General features: G+C 38.0%; 1 protein-coding gene across 3 annotated transcripts in view; it reads right to left on the reverse strand.

Annotated features, from left to right (window-relative positions):
- STAG1 (STAG1 cohesin complex component) overlaps nt 1–26,469 on the reverse strand; it is a 415,374-nt gene that overhangs the window by 45,225 nt on the left and 343,680 nt on the right. For all 3 annotated transcript variants that reach the window (XM_012451163.2, XM_064378722.1, XM_012451164.2), the window contains one exon: nt 20,270–20,350. In XM_012451163.2, the coding sequence (XP_012306586.1) occupies nt 20,270–20,350 (81 nt within the window). The remainder of the gene's footprint in view (nt 1–20,269; nt 20,351–26,469) is intronic.

Here is a 26,469-nt window from a genome sequence, read left to right on the forward strand (position 1 = left end):
TAAATTCCTGGACACTTATAACCTCCCAAGACTAAATCAGGAAGAAGTTGAAACCCTGAATAGACCAATAACAAGGGCTGAAGTTGAGGAAGCAATTAATAGCCTGCCAACCAAAAAAAGTGCAGGACCAGATGGGGGGGTCACAGCCAAATTCTACCAGACGTACAAAGAGAAGCTGGTACCATTCCTTCTGAAACTATACCAAACAATACAAAAAGAGGGAATCTTCCCTAACTCATCTTATGAGACCAACATCATCCTGATACCAAAACCTGGCAGAGACACAACTAAAAAAGAAAATTTCAGGCTAATATCCATGATGAACATTGATGCATAAATCCTCAACAAAATACTGGCAAACCAAATCCAACAGCACATCAAAAAGCTTATCTATCATGATCAAGTCGGCTTCATCCTGAGGATGCAAGGCTGGTTCAACATATGCAAATCTATAAACGTAATCCATCACATAAACAGAACCAAAGACAAAAACCACATAATTATCTCAATAGATGCAGAAAAGGCCTTTGACAAAATTCAACAGTCTTTTATGCTAAAAACTCTCAATAAACTAGGTATTGATGAAATGTATCTCAAAATAATAAAAGCTATTTATGACAAGCCCACAACCAATATCATACCGAATAGGCAAAAACTGGAAGCATTTCCTTTGAAAACTGGCACTAGACAAGGGTTCCCTCTCTCATCACTCCTATTCAACATAGGCAAGAGGAATCAGGCAAGAAAAAGAAATAAAGGGTATTCAATTAGGAAAAGAGGAAGTCAAATTGTCTCTATTTGCAGATGACATGATTGTATATTTAGAAGACCCCATCGTCTCAGTCCAAAATCTCCTTAAGCTGATAACTTCAGCAAAGTCTCAGGATACAAAATCAATGTGCAAAAATCACAAGTATTCTTATACACCAATAACAAACAGAGAGCCAAATCATGAGAGAACTCCCATTCACAATTGCTACAAAGAGAATAAAATGCCTAGGAATACAACTAACAAGGGATGTGAAGGACCTCTTCAAGGAGAATTACAAACCACTGCTCAAGGAAACAAGAGAGGACACAAACAGATTTTAACATTCCATGCTCATGGTTAGGAAGAATCAATATTATGAAAATGACCGTACTGCCCAAAGTAATTTATAGATTTAATGCTATCCCTATCAAACTACCACTGATCTTCTTCACATAACTGGAAGAAAACCAGCTTAAACTTCATATGGAACCAAAAAAGAGCCCACATAGCCTAGACAATCCTAAGAAAAAAACAAACAAACAAAACAAAAAACAAACAAACAAAAAAAACACCAAAGCTGGAGGCATCATACTACCTGACTTTATACTACAAGGCTACAGTAATCAAAACAGCATGGTACTGGTATCACCACAGAGACATAGACCAATGGAACAGAACAGAGGCCTCGGAAGTAATGTCACACATCTACAACCATCTGATCTTTCACAAACCTGACAAAAACAAGCAATAGGGAAAGGATTCTCTGTTTAATAAATGGTGTTGGAAAAACTGGCTAGCCATGTGTGCAGAAAGCTGAAACTGGACCCCTTCCTTATACCTTATACAAGATGGATTAAAGATTTAAACATAAGACCTAATATCATTAAAAAAAACCCTAGAAGAATACCTAGGCAAAACCATTCAGGACATAGGCATAAGCAAGGACTTCATGACTAACAAACCAAAAGCAATGGCAACAAAAGCCAAAATAGACAAATAGGATCTAATTAAACCTAAGAGCTTCTGCACAGCAAAAGAAACAATCATTAGAGTGAACTGGTAACCAACAGAATGGGAAAAAATTTTTGCAACCTACTCATCTGACAAAGGGTTAATATCTAGAATCTACAAAGACCTTAAACAAATTTACCAGAAAAAAACTATCCCATCAAAAAGTGGGCAAAGGATATGAACAGACACTTCTCAAAATAAGACATTTACGCAGCCAACAAACATTATGAAAAAATGCGGCCGGGCGCGGTGGCTCACGCCTATAATCCCAGCACTTTGGGAGGCTGAGGCGGGTGGATCATGAGGTCAAGAGATCGAGACCATCCTGGTCAACATGGTGAAACCCCGTCTCTACTAAAAATACAAAAATTAGCTGGGTGTGGTGATGTCTGCCTGTAGTCCTAGCTACTCGGCAGGCTGAGGCAGGAGAACTGCTTGAACCCAGGAGGTGGAGGTTGCGGTGAGCCGAGATCACGCCATTGCACTCCAGCCTGGGTAACAAGAGTGAAACTCTGTCTCAAAAAAAAAAAAAAAGAAAGAAAAAATGCTCATCATCACTGGTCATTAGAGAAATGCAAATAAAAACCACATTGAGATTTCACACCAGTTAGAATGGCAATCATTAAAAAATCTGGAGACAACAGATGCTGGAGAGGATATGGAGAAACAGGAACACTTTACACTGTTGGTGGGAGTGTAAATTAGTTCAATCATTGTGGAAGACAGTGTGGCGATTCCTCAAGGATCTAGAAATAGAAATACCATTTGACACAGCAATCCCATTACTGGGTATATACCCAAAAGATTATAAATTGTTCTGTTATAAAGACACATGTACACATATGTTCACTGTGGCACTGTTTACAATAGCAAAGACTTGGAACCAACCCAAATGACCATCAATGATAGACTGGATAAAGAAAATGTGGCACATATGCACCATGGAATACTATGCAGCCGTAAAAAAAAGGATGAGTTCATGTCCTTTGTAGGGACATGGATGAACCCGGAAACCATCATTCTCAGCAAACTGACACAAGAACAGAAAACCAAACAATGCATGTTCTTACTCATAAGTGGGTGTTGAACAATGAGAACACATGGACACAGGGAGGGGAATATCACACCCTGGGGCCTGTTGGGGGTTGGAGGGGCTGGGGAGGGATAGCAGGGGTTGGGGGGATTGGGGAAGGATAACATTAGGAGAAATACCTAATGTAGGTGACGGGGGGATGGATGCAATAAACCACCATGGCATGTGTATACTTATGTAACAATCCTACACAATCTTCACATGTACCCCAGAACTTAAAGTATAATTAAAAAAACAAACAAACTGAAATCAGTAACAAAAACAAAACAAAAGACCCCACAGGAACAAATGGAGTTAGCAATAGTTAAATTTGAGAGATGATGATTTTGAGATCCCTAACAGATATACTGAAGATGTCTAGTAGGCAGCTGGCGATATGAGTTCAAAGCCCAAGAGAAAGAATTTGAGTAAGAATAAAGATTTGGAAGTCTTCAGCATTCAGATGGCAACATATATGTGACAGAAGTGGATGAGATTGCTCAAGGAGAATACACAGAGAAAGGTGACAGCAAGTATCCTGGGAAATACCAATATGTGAAAGATGAATGACAAAGAGCTTGTGAAGAAGTTTAAGAAATTATCTGAGAAGTAGAAATAAAACCAGGAGAATATGTCATCCCAGAGGTAAGAAAACATTTAAAAAATGAATGATTAACAATGACAAATGCCACAGAGATATAAAAGGGATAAGGATTAAAAGTGCCCCAGGGATTAGCAATTATGAAGCTGTGGGTGACCTTGCAAAGAGCACTTTCAATGGAGTTATGAGTGCTGAAGTCAGGCTGCAGTGAGTTGCAAGGAAGATAAGGAAGAAGTCAACTCTTTCAAAAAAGTATGATTATAAACATTCAGTGAAAAATAGGATGGGGCTGCTAGAAGTCTTTTAAGGTTGATGATGGATTTTTTTTGGTCACTCGACCTTTTTAATAGAAAAGATTTGAGAATGTTTGCTGAATGAATAGTAACTAAAAGAACAAAAAGCAAGCAATATTATTAACTAGCTATGTGATCTCAGAAAAATTATTCTACATCTCAGAATTAAAGATTTTTAAAATGTGTAAACAAGAGAGTTGAACTAGGTATTCTGAGGGTCTATGTTACTCCGATTCTGCTAAATTAACTCTAGGACACTCAAATGCGAACAGATAGATGTCAACTTGTAAACCTGGTATTCAAACTGTGGAACTAACACTGTTCCATTGTTAGTACCTAAAATAGTGCTTTACATATAGTAGGTATTTAATAGTTACTGAATAAAATGTTGGTATACTTCATATGGATGTTTACCACAATCCTAGGGGCAATTTATAATGTGTTCATTTCATTAAACAATAAATTATTATTGGGTTTTAGGAAATGTTGCTAGGAGTTACCAATGTTTCTTTACTCCCTCAGATTTCTTTATTAGTATGTAAAGAAATCTAGGGAATTAGCCTTCTTAGGAGTTGGAGGCAAGAGACTGCTTTAAAGGTCGAGCACAAAGCAAATGTGTCTTATGTAAAATGATTACTTCCCAAAACCACAAATAACTAAGCAATCTACTGATATACTAATTAACAGTAGCATTTTTTTTTTTTTTTTTGAGACGAAGTCTCCCTCTGTCTTGCTCTGTCGTCCAGGCTGGAGTGCAGTGGCACGATCTTAGCTCACTGCAACCTCCACTTCCTGGGTTCAAGCAATTCTCCTGCCTAAGCCTTCTGAGGAACTGGGACTGCAGGCACGTGGCTAATTTTTTTGTATTTTTAGTGGAGACGGGGTTTCACCATGTTAGCCAGGGTGGTCTTGATCTCCTTATCTTGTGATCTGCCTGCCTCTGCCTCCCAAAGTGCTGCGATTACAGGCGTGAGCTACTGTGCCCAGCCTAACAGTAGTATTTTAAGAGACACTGGAAATGTGAAGGAACCAAGAAAAAGAAGAAACTAAAGGCTTTTTTTTTTTTTTTGAGATGAAGTTTTGCTCTTATCACCCAGGCCTGGAGTGCAGTGGTGCAATCTCGGCTTACTGCAACCTCCCCCTCCTGGGTTCAAGTGATTCTCCTGCCTCAGCCTCCCAAGTAGCTGGGATTACAGGCACCCACTGCCATGCCCAGCTAATGTTTTGTCTTTTTAGCAGAGACGGGGTTTTATCATGTTAGCCAGTCTGGTCTCGAACTCCTGACCTCAGGTGATCTGCCTGTCTCAGCCTCCCAAAGTGCTGGGATTACAAGCGTGAGCCACCTAGCCCAGCAAGGCTTTCTTCATGATTTTTTCCTCTTGTTTCCAGTTGGGATGGACTAAAGACCTTCCTTAGCAATAAAACTTGGCTTAGATTTGGATTTAACCTAAATATCACTTGAGTGCTCGAGAAAGCTAATTTAATTGTAACTAGTTAGACTCCACTGAGAGAATTATACATACTGACAGATTTGGGTAAATGAGCACAAATATTGTATACTTAACAAAGTTAGCTAATCTCTTATAGTAAACCCTTTGAAAAGTTGGGAAGAGAATTTAGGTTCTTGAGGATTTCAGAACTCAGTGCTTTTATTCATTCACTTGATGATGTTGACATCTTACTATACTTCATTTATGTAGTGGGAAATATGATTCCTAAGACTATGATTTTGCTCAAGTTGAAGAAAGCTGCCATTACTGGATCATGTGGTAGTAAATATCTTTATACATTTTCAGGGTGTTACATCAAGATTTTGAAAGAAGTTCACGATTTGCCAATTTAAGACTCCAGGACTAAGAAAACAAAGAAGTCTCATGGAGTGAGCTTTAGTATTAATGCCGCTTAAAGAATAGATAATATTCAAGAGAAAAAGAAAAAGCAATATAAAAAGATTCTGAATAGGGCAAATTATAAGAGCTTGTTCTAGCCAGGCGTGGTGGCCCATGTCTGTAAGCTTAGCACTTTGGGAGGCCAAGGTGGTTGGATCACCAGAGGTTGGGAGTTCAAGAATAGCTTGGCTAACATGGTGAAACCTGGTCTCTACTCAATATACAAAATTAGCTGGGCATGGTGGCACGCACCTGTAATCCCAGCTACTCAAGAGCCTGAGGCAGAATTGCTTGAACCTGGGAGGTGGAGGTTGCAGTGAGTGGGGATCATGTCAGAGTGAGACTCAGTCTCCAAAAAAAAAAAAACACCAAAAAACCAGCTTGTTCTAAATAGGTGAAAATTAGCACATTTACTATAAATTCTTTTAAAATATAAATCACTGACTGCTTTTTAATTTGAAAAAAGTTGTTACATTCCTCATATTATGGATACTGTCATTTCTGCATAATGAAAAAAGTAAATATGCTTAACTTACACTGAAGAAATAGGAACATTTTATATGTAGTATTTCATTTTATCAGGGCGAGAATGCAATAATAATAAAAGTTAACATTTGCCCACACTTACTACTTGCCAGACATTAATCTAAATTTTTCATAGAACAACTGATCCTTACAACTGTGATAGGTATTGATATTATCACCCCCATTTTACATATGAAGAAACAGGCAGAGACTAAGCAACAGACCCAAAGACACACAGCCAGTAAGTGGCAGAGTGAAATAACAAAAACAGTCTGCCTCCAGATTGTGGTCTTAACCAGTATGCTATAATGACTCTTTTTTAATTTTTTGTTGTTTATAATGACTCCTTAATATGATAAAATTAATGCATGGGAACTTGCAGAGACGGGAAGCTAATGAAAGTAAGAAATCGATTCTCTAGCAGAACTCCAAGGGGTTCAAGAAAACTAAAAAACAAAAAAAGAAATCTGGCTGGGTGGGGTGGTTTACACCTGTAATCCCCAGCACTTTGGGAGGCCGAGGTGGGTGGATCATCTGAGGTCAGGAGTTCAAGACCAGCCTGACCAACATGGCGAAACCCTGTCTCTACTAAAAATACAAAAATAGCTGGACATGGTGGCGCATGTCTGTAGTCCCATCTACTTGGGAGGCTGAGACAGGAGAATCGCTTGAACCTGGGAGGCGTAGGTTGCAATGAGTGGAGATTGTGCCATTGCACTCCAGTCTGGGTGACAGAGTGAGACTCCATCTCAAAACAAACAAACAAACAAAAAGAAATCTGAAACTTGAATTACTCAAATATATTTATATATAACCAAAAAAGCCAGTCAACCCACTAGACACTAAAAAAGAATAATATAAGAACAAGGTATGCTGTTTATATAGACTGTCATTTTAAGAAACTAGAACACAATGGAATTTTACTTACACAAATCCAGTTTCTAGCCAGATTATCTGGATTAAAGGGGTGGGAACTGAAGCTAATGAGTGAATACAGAAGAGTAATCTATGCTATTTCATCTTACTTCTGTTAGTCCACATAATCTGTTAGTCACATAATGAGTAAATACAGAAGAGTAATCTATGCTATTTCATCTTACTTCTGTTAGTCCACATAAACTGTCCTTATATTGGTGCTTCCTTTCAAATTTCTTTTTCTAAAATGAAACCAATACTTTTATCTTATTTTTAGAAAGCAGCATGGCATCAAAAGCACTTTTTCTGGCTGGGTAAGGCGATTCACACCTATAACTGCAGTACTTTGGGAGGGGGAAATGAAGGTACCCTTGAGGTCAAGAGTTCAAGACCAGCCTGGGCAACACAACAAGACCTGTCTCTATAATATATCAGCCTGGCATGGTAGCATGCACCTACAGTCCCAGCTAATCAGGAAGCTGAGGCAGGAGGATCTCTTGAGCCCAGGAATTTGAGGCTGCAGTGAGCCATGACTGTGCCACTGCACTCTGGCCTGGGCAACAGAGTGAGATCCTATTTCTAAAGAAAACCAACTTTTTACTAGAGTAGCTGTGGAAAGGAATTCAGATGGCTCAAGTAGTAAGATCACACTGAGATGTAAATGATGATATCTTGGTTATATTTTGTATTCATTTTACTAGTAGCTTTGTTAGACTGGCTAAGGTTTTTTGCTTCCTGATAGATCTAGTAAAACCAAGAATTAGAAGACTGAAACCTATATATACCCAAATATAAAAGGGATAAAATAGTTTCAGTTTATCAGTGATTTACTGATAAACTGAGAAACCTCTTAAAGAGACAGGGTCTCATTTTGTCCCCTAGGCTGGAGTGCAGTGGCACAATCATAGCTCAATGCAGCCTTGACTTCCTGGGCTCAAGTGATTCTCGTCTCAGCCTCCCAAGCAGCTGGAAATATAGATGCATGCTACCACACCTGGGCTAATTATATATTTTTTGTAGAGACAAGGTCTTGATATGTTTGTCCAGGCTGACTTCGAAATTGTGGGCTCAGACAATCCTCCCACCTCAGCCTCCCAAAGTACTATGCTTATGGGCATGAGCCACCATGCTTGGCCAAGAAGAGAAACCTTTCAACAAATTAAGTTGATGTTTTTAAAATACAGTTTTGTCAGTAAGATGTCTATGATGAAAAACCCCAAATATGGAAGGCACAATTAAGATGATGAATTTATCATATAAGCTATTTTAGAAAGAAGTTTTCCTAAAGGCACAAAGGCTCAAATTTGACATATTAGGAAGAAAAAAGATCTTAAATATAAACTGTCCCATAAACAGTAAACTATGATTACAGTCAGTGAAGAAAGGTAAGGGAGTTTAATTCCTAAACACACACAAACACAAGTATACAGATTTTAAATGACCAATTCCTTTTAGTTTTCTTCCACAATAGCAGCCGTGACTACAGGCACACACCACCGTGCCTGGCTAATTGTTTTTTGTCATTGTTGTGTTTTTTTGTAGAGACAGGGTCTCACTATGTTGCCCAGGCTTTGTTCCACAATTTTATGTGCCTAGTGAAGGACCAAATTTAGTTGTGTTTTCATCCATAACTATGAAATACTATTAAGATAATCACAGTCAAAAAATAAAGCCATGGAAAAACTAGTTAGTAAACACATAAAACTTTAGCTCAGCATTATCTGACAAATATAGATTTTTGGAATGGGCAGAAATAAAACAGAGTAAAGTAGTAAAACAAGGACCTAGATCAGATAAAAGTTCTCAGAATACAAAAATAAAGCCTGCTAAGAATTTAGTCATCAATTTTCATGATGAAAAGGAGGCTAAAACTAAACTTCTGCTTACCCAGAATAGGCAAATAGAGTTTTCCAACTGACAAGGTTTGGTAAACAAGACGAAGAAGTTAACTTATTGGGTCACTGGTTGGCAAACTTTTTGTGTTAAGGATGAGATAGTAAATGTTTTAGGCTTTGCAGGCCATATGGTCTTGATCCAATTACTTAACTCCGTCAGCATAGCACAAAAGTAGCCCTAGATAGTACATAATTAAATGAGTATGGTTGTGTTCCAATAAAACATCATTTACAAAAACACATTAGGTCAGATTTGGCCCATGGTCTGAAGTTTGTTGAGCCTGTACTGAGCTATAAAGCTCTTTGGAGACAAACTATCATGTTTCTTTGTACCTACCACAGTGACTAATATACAACAAAGCTCATTAAATTACTTTTCACCTGAAGTCAGTCATTATCCACACTATATGTAAAACAGAACTAAATTCATTCACTTGGGACAAGTGACAGAAAGAACAAGACACAAAAGGCCCCACCACCACTGTGGTAGGGTAAACACGATGCCGTATTTCTGGGATTGTTTTCTTGTCAAGAGTAATTGCTACTAGCATCTTTCTTCAGAGAGACAGGAGGAAAGTGTGCAACTATTGTGAATACACAATAAAACGACTATTGGATATTTAAACCCCAAATGTAATACCTAGTTTTCAGTGTTGTTGCTGCTCTTGGCGATCTGAATCCCCACCTGCTGACTCCTGCAAATGCCTCAAAGGCTAATCCACTTATGATCCAGGAACCCTTAAGCTGCCTACTGTAGTTCCAAAACATCTTCTGATTTCTTTCCTGTAGTGTACAAAGATGAAGGAAGCTAAAGGAGTCAGAGGAACAGGGGAAAAGTAGTGACTGTTAGGACCAGAGTGAGAGACTTGAATTCCCAAATTATCCCAAAAATTCAGATGGAGGACTAAATCTATCAAGCTGTATCCCAAACCTACTCTAGCCATCAAGTATGTTTATGTATGCCCATAGCCTCAGGTAATAGTTTAGTAGTTCATTTTGGTTTGGGCAGAAGAGAAGACTGTAAAAGCAAAGACTAGAACTGTGATTTAATACCAACAAAATAAAATTTACTGTTAGTTCAAACATTTCTTTCAATTTAATCTTTTCAACAAACCTATTCAGCAGTGAGTATCATTCTCATTTTATACATCATGAATGTGAAGCTCAAGGTTAAGTACCTTGCTTATCTTGCCACAGGTGGTAGGAAGTGAAGTCAAAATTCAAACTCAATTTTAACTCCAAAGACCATGCTCCAAAATGGTGGAAATAGAAGAACTGGGAGCTGCTGCTTCTTTTTTATTTTTTTGAGATGGAGTCTTACTCTGTTGCACAGGCCGGAGTGCAACGGCAAGATCTCGGCTCACTGCAACCTCCACCTCCAAGGTTTAAGCGATTCTCTTGCCTCAGCCTCCAGAATAGCTGGGACTATAGGTGTGCACCACGCCTTGCTAATTTTTGTATTTTTAGTAGAGACAGGGTTTCACCATGTTGGTCACGCTGGTCTTGAACTCTTGACCTCGTGATCTACCTGCCTTGGTCTCCCAAAGTGCTGGGATTACAGGCGTGAAACAATGTGCCTGGTAGGGAGCTTCTTATATAGATAAATTGTGCCAGGAACAAAAAGTCATTTAGCAAACACCTAGTAACTGGTACTTATTAGGAAAAAAATTATTTTTAATGAAAATCTATAGAAAGGAAAATGCTGCAGCACCACTTAGGGTCTATAAAGTAGGATAAGGTACGTATTTCTTTTTTACTCAAACTGACAGGAAAGAAAATTTCTTTTATCACTAATTTTGCTGGAGGAAATCTCCAATCTTTGTACTACGAAGTGTTCTGTTTTGTCTAAATATTTTTTCATATATAATAACTTTTAAAAACAGAGATGGGATCTCACTATGCTTGCCAAGTTGGTCTTGAACTCCTGATCTCAATCCTCCTGCCTCAGCCTCCCAAAATGTCTAAATATTCTTAATATTGTTTTAGGCTTCTGATAAGCTTAGTTAAAACATATTTTTACATTGTAGTACTTGCTATTTATAATTGATCTTCTTGGTCCTGCCTTGTTACTTAGATCACGAAGTATTAAATGTCCTAAGGAGTTTGGATATTTGTAAACGAGGTGCTTTAAAGGCTACTGTCTCTTAGTAGGTAAAAACAGCATCCATGTGGACAGCCTAGTGAGGCTGAGGAAGCCTTATGCTATTTTCATTTGTTTGTTTGTCTGTTTATTTATTTATTTTCAGGTGGAGTCTTGCTCTGTTGCCCAGGTTGGAATGCAGTAAGTGCTGGGATTACAGGCAGGAGCCACTGTGCCCACCCTTATGCTATTTTTAAAAGAGGGGATTTCCTACCAGGAAGTAAGCCTCTATATATAGAGGCCCAGGAACATAGGGCTGAAAACACAACATGGTATTCTTAATGGAATGCTGAAACCATGATTTGTAAGTTATTTTCTAAGTTGAAGATATTTATTTCTCGTTTTCAGAGGATTTTAAAATATTGAGTTGAATAAAATTTTGGAGAAGTTTAGAATTTGGTATGAACGGACACCTACTTTTACATCCCAGATTCTTTTAAAAGAATATTCTGAGAGCTGAACATGAAATGGATATTTAACAAAAACTGTAGACCAGCCAATCAGGCACTTGTTATTGGACATACTATTAACAGGAACACATGTATTAAAGAACAACTCTGGAGTCACAGAATGACCAAAAGGAAAGGCTTAGAACTAACTAGTTAATGAACAGAATTTCCAAGAAATAAAAGGTGGGGGAAAAAGATTCTGTAAGAAAAGAAGTGAAATAAAATGGTTACATGCAACTAAAAATTAGTTCCTACAAGGATCGCTATTATTTCTCATCCTTGGCCTCACTCCCTTCCTCTCAAAGCAGGTAACTCTGCAGATAGGGAGGTGCTATCTGTATTTTGTTATTACAGGAATTCTGGGAGAGGACTCTAGTGAGCTATCTCTTGCTCACTGCTATTCTGAAGGAGTGGTAAGGAAAGATCAAAGAAAGAGCTACAGAAAGCAGCCTGTAGATTTTTACGCATCTCAGCCTATTTCTAGCACATTTCTAGGAATGCATGTTTGTGGGAATAGCAAGGTTAAACAGGTCTTCTCATGGGGTTTGGCCACCATCAGTCCCACCTTCACCCTTACTGCTCTTTTCTCCAGTCTGTTTGGAGGTCAACAAGCTGGAATTTTCAGAGGAGAACCTTTAGTCAAGAGAGTGATGGAGGAACACATTTTACAGCTAAACACCTCAATAATGACTGGACTTGTAGTTACCTAGGGTATGTTGACTTTCCTTTTTTTTTCTGCCAACTCACTGAGCAGGTATGTTGACTTTCCTTGGCATAAAGGATTAGAAACAGGGTGAGGGTCTAGAGGTAGGGATGTTTGGCCCAGCCTCTCCCTACTGCAGTCTAAAATAGAAACATGCAGGGTAAGGCAGAGAGTAGCACAAATATAAGACTATAGAAAGCAGGACAGCTCCTCTCAGGAGAGAAAAAAAATATAAGGATAAATTCTAGATCCCCAGGCCAAAGAAGGCAATAGGGGCAATATTTTAGCCCTATTTATTTATTTATTTTTTGAGACAGAGTCTTGATCTATTGCCGGGCTGGAGTGCAATGGTGTGATCCTGGCTTACTGTAACCTCCGCCTCCCAGGTTCAAGTGGTTATCCTGCCTCAGTTTTCCAAGTAGCTGGGATTACAGGCATGCACCACCATGCCCAGCTAATTTTAATATTATTAGTAGAGCTGGGGTTTCACCATGTTGGTTAGGATGGTCTTGATCTCCTGACCTTGTGATCCACCTACCTCAGCCTCCCAAAGTGCTGGGATTACAGGTGTAAGCCACCGTGCCTGCCCATTTTAGCCCTAACTCTTATCTATCTGACTCTTTACATGTCTTTGTATATATCCAGAAGGAGCTAAAGGAAGAAGGATGTTTTTTGCTACAAAGAAAAAACGAAGGCTGCTTTTACAGAACGAGCACTAGGGGGCACTGGAGCAAAATATACTGAGCATGACCTGTAAGACTGCCCCAGAGGTTCCAACTCTGGAAATTAGGGGAACAGAGGAAATACTCATTGGTGAAACCCAGTGCACTTCCATTTCAAATAACCATCTAAGCTTTTTCTTAATATACTCTTCTCATATACTTCATTTAATAGTGTTAAATGAGTTAAATTATAACTTGAATTTAAACCTAAATTATAACTACCATTCATAATTTCCTGAGTGACAGTGTTCATGACAATAGGAAAGAAAAATAAAAGTACTCTTTAAAAAGCAATTTGGCAGTATGTATCAAGAACCTTAAAACTATAAACAATCATTGACCTAGCAATTCCATTTCTAAGAATACAAGATGAAGCAATGAAAAATGTATATACAACAAGCTTTTGCACCAGAATGCCCACCGTCACAGCATTATTAGTAAAAATATTTAAACCTAAATATCAAAGAGAGGTAAAATAAATTATTGTATAGCTACAAAATGGACTAGGGATATATTAAAAATATTCTCTATAAAATTTTCTTAGTAACTGAAGAAAATGTGTTAATTGAAGAGAAGATACAATTGAAAGTACACTGTAATCTCAATAAAATTAAAAGAAAAAGTACTAGGCCAGGCTTGGTGGCTCACACCTGTAATCCAGCACTTTGGGAGACCAAGGTGGGTGGATCATGAGGTCAGGAGATGGAGACCATCCTGGCTAATATGGTGAAACTCTGTCTCTACTAAAAATACAAAAAATTAGCTGGGCGTTGGGGTACATGCCTATAGTCCCAGCTACTTGGGAGGCTGAGGCAGGAGAATCGCTTGAACCTCGGAGGCGAAGGTTGCAGTGAGCAGAGACTGCACCACTGCACTCCAACCTGGGCAACAGGGCGAGACTCAACCTCAAGAAAAAAGAAAAGAAAAAGAAAAACTACTAGAAGAAAACACACCAAAATATTAACAGTGGTTATCTACAAGTGGTAAGATTCAGTTTTATTTTGTTTACATTAACATTTTTATATTCTTATATGATGGGCATATGTTCACGGGGGAGAGTTCAAATTTATAAGAACAACTCTACCTTGTATTTTATATCAAAAATAAACATAGTTTATTAATAAAAATGTAAGTGACCTCTTGAGAGATTTAAACATTTCTATAAATATATTAATAACTACAGAAAGAAAAACAGATAGTGGTCATCTGGCTTGCTCCTTATCCAAATGATCCATTTCATTTTAACATTTTCTCAACAAAATAAAACAAAATTACTTCATGTAATAAACTTTCAGGTTGCTTCTAAATGACCAACATTATAAATATTAAATACACTTAACATTTATAAATATCCCAGTATCTACCATATTACATTTAAACTTCAGGAAAAAAATTAAGGGAAAAAAAGGACAGAGTTTTAGGTGCATTATAACAGAAGACTTCCATATACTGTTAGTCCTGGCATCACAACTGAACCACTTAAAACCACAGTAACTTCTCATCTACATGGCTTTAGGCATACAGAATGCTGAAAGAAATCTAGTGATGTGACAGCACCCAACTGATCAGCAGACATTGCTAATTTGTGTTCCATAACAAGTCAACCAATATGCCCTCAGAAAATTTGTTAAAAATTTTAAAAACCCACCACCACAAAAGTCTGCAGAATTATTTGCATCAAAAGCTCAATAATACAAAAATTTAAAGAGTGATAACAGAAAGACCACTAGGAAGATTCAAAAGACTTGTGCCATTAAGTTTGTGATTTCAGACAAGTCCCAATCTCTGGAAGGCTCAGGTTCCTTACCTATGCAATAGGATTATGATAGCATCCACTTTATAGGATTATCTCCGGGAGTTAATTAAATTAAAACATTTCCGTTCATGTGATTTATAAACTGTAAAACACAGGTTCAGGTGCGATGGCTCATGCCTGTAATCCAAACACTTTGGTAAGCTCAGGCGGGTGGATCATTTGAGGTCAAGAGTTCGAGACCAGCCTGGCCAACATGGTGAAACTCTGTCTCTACTAAATACAAAAATTAGCCGGATGTGGTGGTGGGTGACTGTAATTCCAGCTACTCAAGAGACTGAGGCAGGAGAATCATTTGAACTCAGGAGGCGGAGCTGGAAGTGAGCTGAAATCATGCCACTGAGCTCTAGCCTGGGCAACAGAGTGAGACTCTGTCTCAAAACAAATAAACAAAATGTAAAACACTAATAAGGTAATGACAACAACAAAGTCCCCTCCTAGCTTCAGCTACTTTTTTTTTTCTTTTTTTGAGAGAGTCTCACTCAGTTGCTTAGGCTGGAGTGCAATGGTACGATATCCGATCACAGCAATCTCCACATCCCATGGGTTCATGCAGTTCTCCTGCCTCGGCCTCCTGAGTAGCTAGGACTACAGGCATGCATCACCACACTTGGCTAATTTTTGTATTTTAGTAGAGGAAGGGTTTCACCCTGTTGGTCAGGCTGGTCTCGAACTCCTGACCTCAAGTGATCCGCCTACCCTGGCCTCCCAAAGTGCTAGGATTACAGGCATGATCCACCATGCCCAGCCTGAAACATAAATTTTTTTTTTTTTTTGAGACAGAGTCTTGCTCTGTCACCAGGCTGGAGTGCAGAGGCAGGATCTTGGCTCACTGTAACCTCTGTCTTCTCGGTTCAAGTGATTATCCTGCCTCAGCCTCTCGAGTAGCTGGGGCTATAGAAACGCACCACCACAACCAGCTAATTTTTCTATTTTTAGTACAGACAAAGTTGGTTAGGATAGTCTTGACCTCTTGACCTCATGATCCGCCCACGTCAGCCTCCCAGAGTACTGGGATTATAGATGTAAGCTACTGTGCCGGATGAAAAATGAATTTTTAAAGTTTGTATGTGTCTTAAAAATTCATGCTTTCTTTCTTCAGCACCTCTTGGAAAAAATAAATTCATCCTTTTGAAGATTATAACTTAAGAGTACCATTTTAAAATTATAGACAGAACTGATGCACATGATTACTGAATATACCTTGGACTTAAAAAAAAAAAAACCAACAACTTCAAAATGAAAAGAAATAACTTGAGAGACACATATCTAAGTAAAAAAAATTTCACATGATATAAATGCACCCACAAAACTATAAATGCAAATCAAATGAATAAAGTATATAACAGATGCCGCAGCACTCTCTCTGGCATAAAGAAAATCAGTGGGTTGGGGATGGTAGCTCATGCCTGTAATCCCAACACTTTGTGAGGCCAAGATGGGTGGATCACCTGAGGTCAGGAGTTTGAGACCAGTGTGGTCAACATGGTGAAACTCTGTCTCTACTAAAAATACAAAAATTAGTCAGGCGTGGTGGCACACCCCTGTAATCCTAGCTACTCAGAAAGTGAGGCAGGAGAATTGCTTGAACCTGAGAGGCAGAGGTTGCAGTGAGCCAAGATCATGCCATTGCACTCTAGCCTGGACAACAGAGCAAGACTCTGTCTCAAAAAAAAAAAAAAAAAAAAAAAAAAAGGTAGCCAGGTGTGGTGGTGCACGCCTGTAGTCCCAGCTACTTTGGGGGCTGAGGTGGGAGGATAACTTAAGCCCAGAAGGTTGAGTCTGCAGTGAGCCACGACAGTGGGCAACCAGAGTGAGACCTTGTCTCAAAAACCAAACCAAATCAGTTCTGGTAACAAAATCTGCATTGTCAATGAAATATGTAGTATGACTAATGACAAAAATAAAAGTATCTTTTATTAGGATAATGTGTTAGACAAAAATAGAGAGGCAAGGACTTTCAAAATAATTCTGCTGTAACAAGATTAAAAAATAGAAAATATTCAAAGAAGTAGATTTGAGAATAGAGATTCTCATGCCAATTATGGAGTATAGTTGTAAAAAGACAAAATTTAGGCCGGGCACAGTGGCTCACACCTGTAATCCCAGCACTTTGGGAGGCCAAGGTGGGTGGATCAATTGAGATCAGGAGTTTGAGATCAGCCGGGCCAACATGGTGAAACCCATCTCTACTAAAAATACAAAAATTAGCTGGGTATGGTGACATGTGCCTGTAATTCCAGCTACTCAGGAGACTGAGGCAGGAGAATCAGTTGAATTCAGGAGGTGGAGGTTGCAGTGAGCCAAGACTGCCCCACTGGACTCCAGCCTGGGTGACAGAACAAGACTTCGTTTCCAAAAAAAAGAAAAAATTTAAATTATTAATAGATTTACAATGAGGAATTAATCATGCATTATGCTAAATTTTTAGGAACGAATATATTCTAAATTTACTAACTGCAATTATCAATATTTAGTCAAAATACAAGTAACTCAACAAAAATGATGTCTGTAAAAAAATCTAAAAAATCAGAAGCATAGAAAAAGTAATTGTGTATAAATATTAAACCCTTCCTATCAAATTTTAATACGTAAATTTAGTCTCCTTTAACTTTATCAAATTAAAGAACATTTTAAAAAAACACGAAAATGTAACATGGTTGTGTGTATTTTTTTTTTTTTTTTTTGAGACAGTCTCGCTGTGTCACCCAGGCTAGAGTACAAGTGGCACAATACTGGCTCACTGCAACCTCCGCCTGCCAGGTTCAAGTTCAAGTGATTCTTGTGCTTCAGCCTCCAAATAGCTAGAATTACAGACGTGTGTCACCAACGCCAGGCTAATTTTGTATTTTTAGAATACAGTTTTAAAGTGGCTTTTATTACTAATAAAAAGGTTAACTGTTATTTTTGCTTTTCAAGACTGAAATTACTAACAAAAGAGAAAAACCAAGAGGCTAATATATTACCATTCTTCTAATTAAAAAAAAATTAAAAATCCAACTACTTTCTAAATGCAGAGATCCTCAAATTATTACTCACAAAAAAAAGAAAAAAATTCTTACTCTGAAAAAATAACACTCCATATCAAACTGTTGGTTCTATATGCAAATGCATTAATCATGTTTACTGGTTAAGCAGCTTCTGTTTTGAAGATATATAAATATACTAATATCTTCATTTGGTTCTTTATCAAATGTTTGCTTTTTACTCATGTTCAAGCCTCTCATTACATGAAATAACTGAAACATTTACTTTATATTTTTGTCAGGTAATTCCAATGTGAACTATTTTTTTGTCTGATTCTCTTCATGGTTGTTTTCTTTTCCTTTTTTTTTTTTCTCTGAGACAGAGTCTCGCTCTGTTGCCCAGGCTAGAGTGCAATGGCGTGATCTTGGCTCACTGCAATCTCTGCCACCCAGGTTCAAGCAATGCTCCCTGTCTCAGCATCCCCGAGTGGCTGGGATTATAGGCATGCACCACCACGCCCAGCTAATTTTTGTATTTTTAGTAGAGACAGGGTTTTACCATGTTGGTCAGGCTATTCTTTAACACCTGACCTTGTGATCCACATACCTCAGCCTCTCAAAGTGCTAGGATTTCAGGAGTGAGCCACCGAGCTCAGCCTTGAGTGATATTTTTGCTGTGTACTCACTTTTAAGATTTTACTTGTGGAAAATTCTTTTTTTCTTTTTTTTTGGAAAATTGTTTAAGGCAAGTTCCTTCAGAAGAGATTTAGATATGATTCTGTTAGGTGTTTGGGGATACCACCAATATAGAACATTTAATCAAAATCTAAACTTCTTTTTCTTTTTTACCATAAAAATATGAATTCAGGTGAAAACTAGGCAAAAGCTAAGTCATAGTTATAAACTTTAATAGGATATTTATTTTTCCCCATTTTAATCAATGACAAATTTTTATTTTTATTTATTATTTATTTATTTATTTATTTATAAGACAGGGTTTCTGTCTTATAAATAAATTTTTATTTATTTATTTATTTATTTATAAGACCTGTGTTGGTCAGGCTGGTCTTGAACACCCGACCTCAGGTGATCTGCCCACCTTGGCCTCCAAAATGCTTGGATTACAGGCATCAGCCACCACGCCCGGCCTAATCAATGACAAATTTAAAGACAGACTTTTCGATATAATCCCTCAGCCCCTAAATGGAACTGGAGTGGGTTTATTTGTAGTTCACCCCTGTGCTGAGAGTAGCACTTTAGGATCTCAAAATTTTCAAGGAGATGTAGCCACCTATGATAAATTCTAACCTGGAAAGACCTTCGACTATCTACATTAGAAAAGATCCTCAAGGTAAAGCTGGCTTCAGTGCCTTTTTTGGCTTTCTTCATCTTATTTTCATTTAATCCCTAGCCCACATTTTTCTTTCTGTTTTGCATGGTCATGGATACATTAAAAAAATTTTTTTTACCCAATATTTAAGTTGTTTTTAACTTCAAGAAGGTTGTTCACTTTGTGTCCCTATGTATCATATGCTAGAATCAAAAGCTACATATTATTACCTTTCAATGATGTTATTTTTTTTTTTTTTTGAGATGGAGTTTTGCTCGTCTCCCAGGTTGGAGTACAATGATGAAACCTTGGCTCACTGCAACCTCTTCCTAAGTTTAAGTGATTATCCTGCCTCAGCCTCCTGAGTAGCTGGGATTACAGCCATCTGCACCACACCTACTAATTTTTGTATTCTTTTTTTTTTTTTTACATGGAGTCTTGTTTTGTCACCCAGGCTGGAGTGTAGTGGTATGATCTGGGTTCACTAGAACCTCCACCTCCCCGGTTGAAGGGATTCTCCTGCCTCAGCCTCCCAAGGCTAAAGGTGTGCATCACCATGCCCGGCTAATTTGTGTACTCTTAGTGGAGACGAAGTTTCACCGTGTTGGCCAGGCTGGTCTTGAACTCCTGACCTCAAGTGATGTGCCTGCCTTGGCCTCCTAGAGTGCTGGGATTACAGGCGTGAGCCACTGTGCCCAGCCTCAGTGTTATTCTTTTTAATAGCATGATATCCTAGAGTTCTTACGTCGGCCGGGCGTGGCGGCTCATGACTGTAATCCTAGCACTTTGGGAGGCCGAGGTGGGCGGATCACCTGAGGTCAGGAGTTCCAAGACCAGCCTGGCCATCATGGTGAAACCCCATCTTTTAAAAAAAAAAAAAAGTTCTTGTGTTGACTACAGTGATTTTTTAGTAAGAATTTTTAATCTCTGTTTGTGTGTGTAGATATATTATCTATATACCTCTCTCTATATATGTACAAACAACTATGTGTCTTTTGCTTGAAGATTTTGGCTCTTCCCAAAGAGGTAATATATACTTACTCATAAGATAAACCAAAAACTGGTAATAATAATATATTTTATTAAACATTATAATAATTTATATTATACAATAATTAATACTAAAGTATTAAATAGTTATGCAAGGTTATTATTTCAGTAATAACCCTTCTGCCTACAGAAACTCTTACTTACTTTGGAAGGAGAACCATCTGTAATTTTCACCAACTGCCAAAGAATCGAGTAATGGGAACACTGCAGTGCTTGCACGACTATCTGTATCAAATGAAAAAAAAAAATTTAATGAAAAACTAAAAAAAGATATAATGTTTGCACAGTACTAAGATAATAATATTTATCACAGTTGTTATTTTATGGTAAAGCTTCAAGTCCAAATTTTCATATAATTAATGAGAAAGTATAAAATATTTGGTTAAAAAGGACAAACGAATAGATCTGGAGAATAAAGACACAACATATGGAAATAAATATACACTGAAATAGCACTATGTCTAAACAAAAATGTAGTGTCATGAATATTTTGCTTAATGAAATTTTTTACAAGTAGACTTATGAATTTATTTTTATCCAAATTTTATAGTTGAAATATCTGAATCTAAAATATTTACCCACGTTTTCTAAAAAATTTCTACTTGTTTTGAAGTATTTTAATGTGAAAATAATCATATCAAAAAGTACATTTATAAGTATAAAGCTTAATGAATATAAAGCAAAAGTACCTGTGTAACCACTACCCACATTAAGAAATAAAACACTGCCAGCATCTCCTTCCAAAATATCTTTCTTCTGCCAAGGGCAACAGTTATTATGATTTGGGAATTGGTGTATTTTAACTCCCTAAGTCTGCACTCCTAAAGTTTTTTATGCGTACTGTTGAACAATACATAAATGTAATCATACAATATATATTGAATTTTTTCACTTAACATGTTTCAGATTTATATATGTTGCATGTACCTAGAGTTCATTAGTTTTTAGTTCTGTGTAATATTTAGAATACCCCCTATTCATCTATCATTGATAAACTTTTACACTGCTTTGAGTTTTAGTCCATTATGGGTAATATTGTAATGAACATGCTTACATATGTTTTGCATTGTTACAATATATTGTTTTCATTGAAGTATATGAAGAAAATTCAGTCTCACAAAGTAGTTTGGAAAAAGGTATATTTTAATAACCTTTGTAGAGAACATGGATATTCCTTGGTATGACATCAATACTCCACAGCACACTTGCAAGATAGTGAAAGTGAAAAAAAAAGCAAACAACATCTTGATCTTACCATGAAAACAGTTTTGACTTCATGGACCTGTCCTGGAAACCCCCAAGGACTCACAGCCCACACTTTGAGAGTATCAATATTATTAGGTATGCTTTATTGCAGTAAGATGCATGAAGTATTAAAACAAAAATGTAGTAAAAGATCTATCCAAATTGGAATTCTCTTTTATGTTACAATATTTAATCAATTTTACTTTCTTCAATTCTGATATTTGTTTCTCTGGAAAATAGAGACAAAATTCTATTCCTATCCAGCTCTAAGAATAGGACTGCTGGATCATACAGTATGTGTTTGTATAATGTTATTAGATGTTCCCAAACTGTTAGCAGCTACTAGTCATTGACAGTTGCCGTGTCTTCATGTTTCTACCAACACTTGATATCACATTGCTTTAAGTCTGGAAATTCTATTACATATGGGTAGTGGTTTTAACTTACATTTCTCTAAATACAATGAGGAGGAGCATTTTTTCTTTTACTTTTTTTTTTTTTTTTTTTTGAGATGGAGTCTTGCACTGTTGCCTGGGCTGGAAGGCAATGATGCAATCCTGGCTCAGCGCAAATTCCATCTCCCAGGTTCAAGTGATTCTCCTGCCTCTGCCTCCTGAGTAGCTAGCATTACAGGTGCCTGCCACCATGCCTGGCTAATTTTTGTATTTTTAGTAGAGATGGGGTTTCACTATGTTGGCCAGGCTGGTCTCAAGCTCCTGACCTGGTGATCTGCCTGCCTCGGCCTCCCAAAATGCTGGGATTACAGGCGTTGAGTCATTGGTGCCGGCCACTTTCTCATTTTTTATTGACATTTGAATCTCTATTTTCCAGAAAGATAAATCAGGAAAGTAAAACTGATAAAGGATCGTAATTTAAAAGAGAATTCAAATTTTGATAGGTCTTTTTTTTCTTTTCTGAGGCGGAGTCTTGCTCTGTCACCCAGACTGGAGTGCAGTGGCGCAATCTCAGCTCACTGCAACCTCCGCCTCCTGGGTTGATGCAATTCTTCTGCCTAAGCCTCCCGAGTAGCTAGGACTACAGTTGTGTGCACCACCACGCCTGGCTAATTTTTTTTTTGTATTTTTAGCAGAGACGAGCTATCACCATATTGGCCACGCAAGTCTCAAACTCCTGACCTTGTGATCAGTCCACCTAGGCATCCCAAAGTACTGGGATTACAGGAGTGAGCCACCGCGCCGGGCCTTGAATATGTCTTTTACTACATCTTTTAAATAAATGATGTATCCTTTTATAATAAAGCACACTTAATATTGATATTCCATTATGTAATTTTATTTTTGAGACAGAGTCTCGCTCTGTCGCCCAGGCTGGAATGCAGTGGCGCGATCTCGGCTCACTGCAACCTCCGCCTCCCGAGTTAAAACGAGATTCTCCTGTCTCAGCTTCCGAGGTAGCTGAGATTACAGGCGCTTGCCCTGTAATGATGCCCAGCTAATTTTTGTATTTTTAGTAGAGATGGAGGGTGTACCATGTTGGTCAGGCTGGTCTTGAACTCCTGATCTCAGGTGATCCACCTGCCTTGACCAAAGTGCTAGGATTATAGGTGTGAGTTACTGTGCCCAGCCAATATTCCATTATTTAATTGGTAAATTTATCTAGTGTAATTATTGTCTTCCTCACTTGATACACTCCAAACCATAAAGGTGAATATATGTAGATAAATTAAAAGGGAAATCAGTAAGTAGAATGCTGCAGGAAGCAGTTGATAGTTTTAGCTGATTTTTCCTTTTTTTTTGAGACAGAGTCTTGCTCTGTCACCCAGGCTGGAGTGCAATGGCTTGATCTCTGCAACTGCAGATCTCTGGCTCACTGCAACCTCTGCCTCCTGGGTTCAAGCGATTTTCCTGCCTCAGCCTCCCAAGTAGCTGGGATTACAGGCATGCGCCACCATGCCCAGCTAATTTTTGTATTTTTAGTAGAGACGTGGTTTCACCATGTTGCTCAGGTTGGTCTTGAACTCCTGACCTTGTGATCCACCCACCTTGGTCTCCTGAAGAACTGGGATTACAGGCATGAGTCACCATGCCCAGCCCTCTTTTTTTTTTTTTTTTTTAAAGATGGAGTCTCACTCTGTCACCCAGGCTGAAGTGCAATGATGTAGTCTTAGCTCACTACAACCTCTGCTTCCAGGTTTAAGTGATTCTCCTGCCTCAGTCTCCCAAGTAGCTGGGACTACAGGCACCTGCCACCACATCCGGCTAATTTTTGTATTTTTAGTAGAGATGGGGTTTCAATACGTTGGCTAGGCTGGTCTCGAACTCCTGTCCTCGTGATACACCAAAGTGCTGGGATTACAGGCGTGAGCCACTGCACCTGGACTAGCTGATTTTACTTTAAAATTTTCATGTTTCCGGCCAGGCGCGGTGGTTCACATCTGTAATCCCAGCACTTTGGGAGGCCAAGGTGGGCAGATCATCTGACGTTAGGAGTTCAAGATGAGCCTGGCCAACATGGTGAAACCCTACCTCAACTAAAAATACAAAAAATTACCAGACATCATGGCACATTTCTGTAGTTACAGCTACTTGGAGGCAGGGGCAAGAGAATCACTTGAATCCGGGAGGTGGAGGTTGTAGTTAGTTGAGATCACGCCACTGCACACCAGTCTGGGTAACAGAGTGTGACTCTGTCTAAAAAAGAAAAAAAAATAATAAATTTTCAGTTTTCAGATCACTCAAGCAAAAGATGTTTCCAACGTGTCCTGACAGTAACTCTTACGAATTAGAGGTATGAAGAATGACCTGGCCCTGGGTGCAGTGGCTCACATCTGTAATCCCTGCACTTTGGGAGGCCAAGGTGGGCACATCACCTGAGGTCAGGAGTTGGAGACCAGCCTGGCCAACACGGCAAAACCCCGTCTCTATTAAAAATACAAAAATTAGCCAAGCATGGTGGTACATGTCTGAAATCCTGATTACTAGGGAGGCTGAGGCAGGAGAATGACTTGAACTGGGGAGGCAGAGGTTGCAGTGAGTCAAGATCACTTCAAGGTACTCCAGCCTGGGCAACAGAGTGAGAGACTGTCTTGAAAAAAAAAATGGAAAGAAAAAAAGAATTACAGGAATGAGTGGTGCTGCCTTTGGTGCAACGTTAATCAGATGATGTCAGGATTTTATTAAACATAATAATTAAATGACTCGTCGGAATGCAGAAAATAGGTATCGAAACACTGTCAAGTTATAAACATTAGTGCTAAACAAATCACCCTAATACACTTAGAAGATGTTCAAGGGTCCTGAGATACCTTAAGATAAATTCTAAATTACAGTATTAAGTACAATGGTAATGAGGTTTGCAAGGAAAGAAAAGATAAGATTTTAAAAATTCCCTTGAATTTGAAAAAACCCTATTTGTTAAATTACTAAAAAAGTGATATATAAATAATAATCAATGGGAAATTAAGCTGGAAAAGAGTAATGTTGAAGAAGAATTGCTTTATTTTGGTTATATCCTTGTCTTACTCATTATAAATATCACTTTCTTTCCTTCTAATTTTCTATTATCCTACGCTAGAAATATTTCAAGCTATTCCATAGTTTTAAATAAGTTTTTTTTCAGGGGTTATGAGGGAACACAGACACTTGGTTGTCCCATTACATGTTTCAAATAAAGAATTACCATTCCAATCTGTTTCACACATTGGTATTCCTTTTAAGTTTACTTTTAAAGGGACTCCACTGCATTACCTTAAAATAAAAAGCTTGCTCTTATTGACTGGGAAACATTCTGCTTTCTCACAGACATAATTCTATAACAATATACCTGATCAGACACCAAAACAAAATTTAGAACTTCTCCTTTCAAGCTTTACTATTAGCCATTTTGATATTTTATCCTTCACATCAGCAATGTTATCCTAGTATGTCGACAAGTCATTATTCAATAACTTCATCTTTCTGGAGGACAAATGAAACAAAAAACAAGGAATAAAAAATTGAGAAAGGCAGGCTACTGTTGTAATCTTTGAGTACCAAACTCCTCCTGCCTTTGATTAACATTGCTCTGAGCCTGGAGAGGATCATCAGATGACAGTAAGTATCTGTTGACTAATAATTTCTTCCAACCCACCTTCTTTGTCCTCCTGTTTCCATGAAAAAATGTTGTTCCTGGAAAGAAACGCTAATGTGTATTGTACATTTCTAGGCAAATTAAGAAGTAGGAGTGCCCTTTCTATCTTCTCCTGTCTGCCAGAACACCAATACCCCAGGAAAACTTTGGTCCCTGAATGACTGGGGGAGCAGTGACACCCTACTTCCCCTAATGATACTTTATGATTATGAATGTGAGAAATAAATTTCTACTGTGTTAAGCTCTGAGATTTTGAAATTAATTGATTATAGCAGCCAGCACTACTTTAATCAAAATAAAATTCTTATTAGCCCCTTTTCTTGATAATTGCTTTTCTCTCTTTAAAAGAACTATAGCTTTTTATCTCTGATTAACTGGTTGAATCAGTGAGAATCATTCAGCTTGTGGCTAATGACAGGAACTACACATCTTGAAGATTAATTTTATTAACATAAAGCTTCTGAAATGTTTAAGTTTAGAAAACTAAATTTACATGGAAAACAAAGTATGAATTAAGACTAGAGAATAACAGTAAGGAAAATGATTATGCACATATGGGTGTGTGTATACATGCATATTATCTACACCTATAAGATATGTTTAAAATTCTGAAAATTCACATGACAGTGGAAAATGTGGACTCTTCTACTTTTCTTTTGGCAAGGGACCTTAAATAGAAGAAAGCTCAAACTTTTTAGTGAACATGTGCATCATAAAACAGTGAACTAAACTTAATTGTATCTGATAGTCAATACTAGTCTATCATTTTTAGACTGGGTTAATATGAGTGACAATTAACATCCTCTTCAAAATGAGCCTTTAGATGCAAATAAATAATATGGCTCTTGCAAAGAGGACATAAGGCTGACAAATAAATAAACACATGAAAAAATACCTTCTTTTTTTTTTTGAGATGGAGTTTTGCTCTTTTTGCCCAGGCTGGAGTCCAACAGTGGCAATCTCGGCTCACTGCAACCTCCGCCTCCTGGGTTCAAGCAATTCTCCTGCCT

Source organism: Aotus nancymaae, unplaced genomic scaffold (genome assembly GCF_030222135.1).
Source record: "Aotus nancymaae isolate 86718 unplaced genomic scaffold, 86718_ANA_hifiasm-v0.15.2.pri h1tg000019l, whole genome shotgun sequence".
In the NCBI taxonomy this organism is placed as follows: Eukaryota; Metazoa; Chordata; class Mammalia; order Primates; family Aotidae; genus Aotus; species Aotus nancymaae.